The following is a 1,618-nucleotide window of genomic DNA, read 5'->3' on the forward strand; positions in this document are numbered from 1 at the left end:
GAAAATGTTGGTAATGTGTGAAGTTAGCCAAACGTTCAAGGTCGATACATGGAGTAATCAAGAATCTTAGAAGGCGGGTTAATGAGTTCTTGCGTTGCTGCTCATTGCTTGTGTAACGTACGTACGTGCAGGCGGATATGGGACGATCGAAGAGCTGCTGGAGATCATAACGTGGGCGCAGCTGGGGATCCATAACAAACCTGTAAGCTTGTCGCATTTAACTGCCATTCTGCATTCTTCCTACATAATGTATGTGCCGGGGCCAGTGATTGGTTAGGCAGATACTAGTGGTGTATACATATGTATACGTAGGCCCTCGTGCCCTAATCCTCACGCCGTTCCTGCTAGCTCAACGAAAACGATGTGTAACTAATGGCAACTTACGTGCGGTTGGTGATGATGTCTCGTTGCATTAGGTGGGGCTGCTCAACGTGGACGGCTACTACAACAGCCTGCTTTCGCTGTTCGACAAGGGCGTCGAGGAGGGCTTCATCGACGACGCGGCGCGCAACATCTTCGTCCTCGCCGACAACGCCTCCGAGCTGCTCACCAAGCTCACGGCCCATCTTGACGACGCCGGCGGCAGCGACGACCGCAACGGCATGGCAGCCGCCGGCGTCAAGAGGAAAAGAGGCTAGCTGACTAGCTAGCGAGCAGCAGGTCCCTGCCCTTCGTCGTGTAGCTTCGTCTTCGTCAAGCTTACTAAGTTCTATCTATTGCTAGCTCTTATTAAATAAATAATCTTCTTCATGCATGTAATATCGAGCGTTCCCTAACCCTAATATTCCGTGGCAAGCACAAAGTATGCATGCTTCAATGCTCCGTAATTAAGCACAAGTGTACAAGCGTACGGGTGCTGGAGTTGTACCTTGCAGCGCAGCAATCGTACCATCGCGTTGTACTCTTCCCACCTAATATTTTATGTCTTCTGGCTACGATATTAATGTGCACAGTCATGTCAGCAGCACACAGCGCACTCGTTTCGTACCACGTACACCTAGTACAGCTTGCCGTGCGTCTCGCAAAATGAAAGCAAAAGATAGGCGCGAACCATTTATACCCTCTCACATGGACCCACAAGCTTCTGAGCATCTACAACCATGGTTGCCTAATCTGGTGCACTGCACTTGGGGCCCACGCAGAGGTAGATCATGGCAACGTAGAAATATAGAGCACAATCGGGCACAGATCAACATAGCACCCAAAAGGCATAGTTCAACATTCCACACAAAAGGCACAGTTCACGTAGGGCATAGTTCTTAGGACACTGTTCATCACACCCAAAAGAGACAGTTGGCCAGATATATTACTAGATACTCCCTTCGTTTCTTTTTAGTCTACATATAAGATTTGGTCAAAGTCAAACTTTATTAACTTTGACTAAGTTTATAAACATGTCAAGATTCACAATATGAAATCAATATTGTTAGATGCATCCTGAAATTAATTTTCAAACCATATAACTTTAATATTGTAGATGTTGATATTTTTTCCTAAAAAGTTGGTCAAACTTTACAAATTTTGACTTTGACCAAATCTTATATAAAGACTAAAAAGAAACAGAGGGAGTACTCCCTAATTTAGCTAGAGGAGGTGAGGAGGCGGAAATCACCATTTC

The 1,618-nt window shown here is 45.9% G+C and overlaps 1 protein-coding gene across 1 annotated transcript in view; it reads left to right on the forward strand.

Moving 5' to 3' along the window:
• Positions 1–936, forward strand: part of LOC119289204 (probable cytokinin riboside 5'-monophosphate phosphoribohydrolase LOG4) — a 2,002-nt gene extending 1,066 nt beyond the window's left edge. Inside the window, exons 5-6 of the mRNA XM_037568584.1 lie at positions 132–202; positions 417–936. Of these exons, the coding sequence (XP_037424481.1) occupies positions 132–202; positions 417–638 (293 nt within the window). The 3' untranslated portion in view covers positions 639–936. The remainder of the gene's footprint in view (positions 1–131; positions 203–416) is intronic.
• The last annotated feature ends 682 nt before the right edge of the window (positions 937–1,618 follow it).

This window comes from Triticum dicoccoides, chromosome 4A, assembly GCF_002162155.2.
Source record: "Triticum dicoccoides isolate Atlit2015 ecotype Zavitan chromosome 4A, WEW_v2.0, whole genome shotgun sequence".
NCBI classification, from domain to species: Eukaryota; Viridiplantae; Streptophyta; class Magnoliopsida; order Poales; family Poaceae; genus Triticum; species Triticum dicoccoides.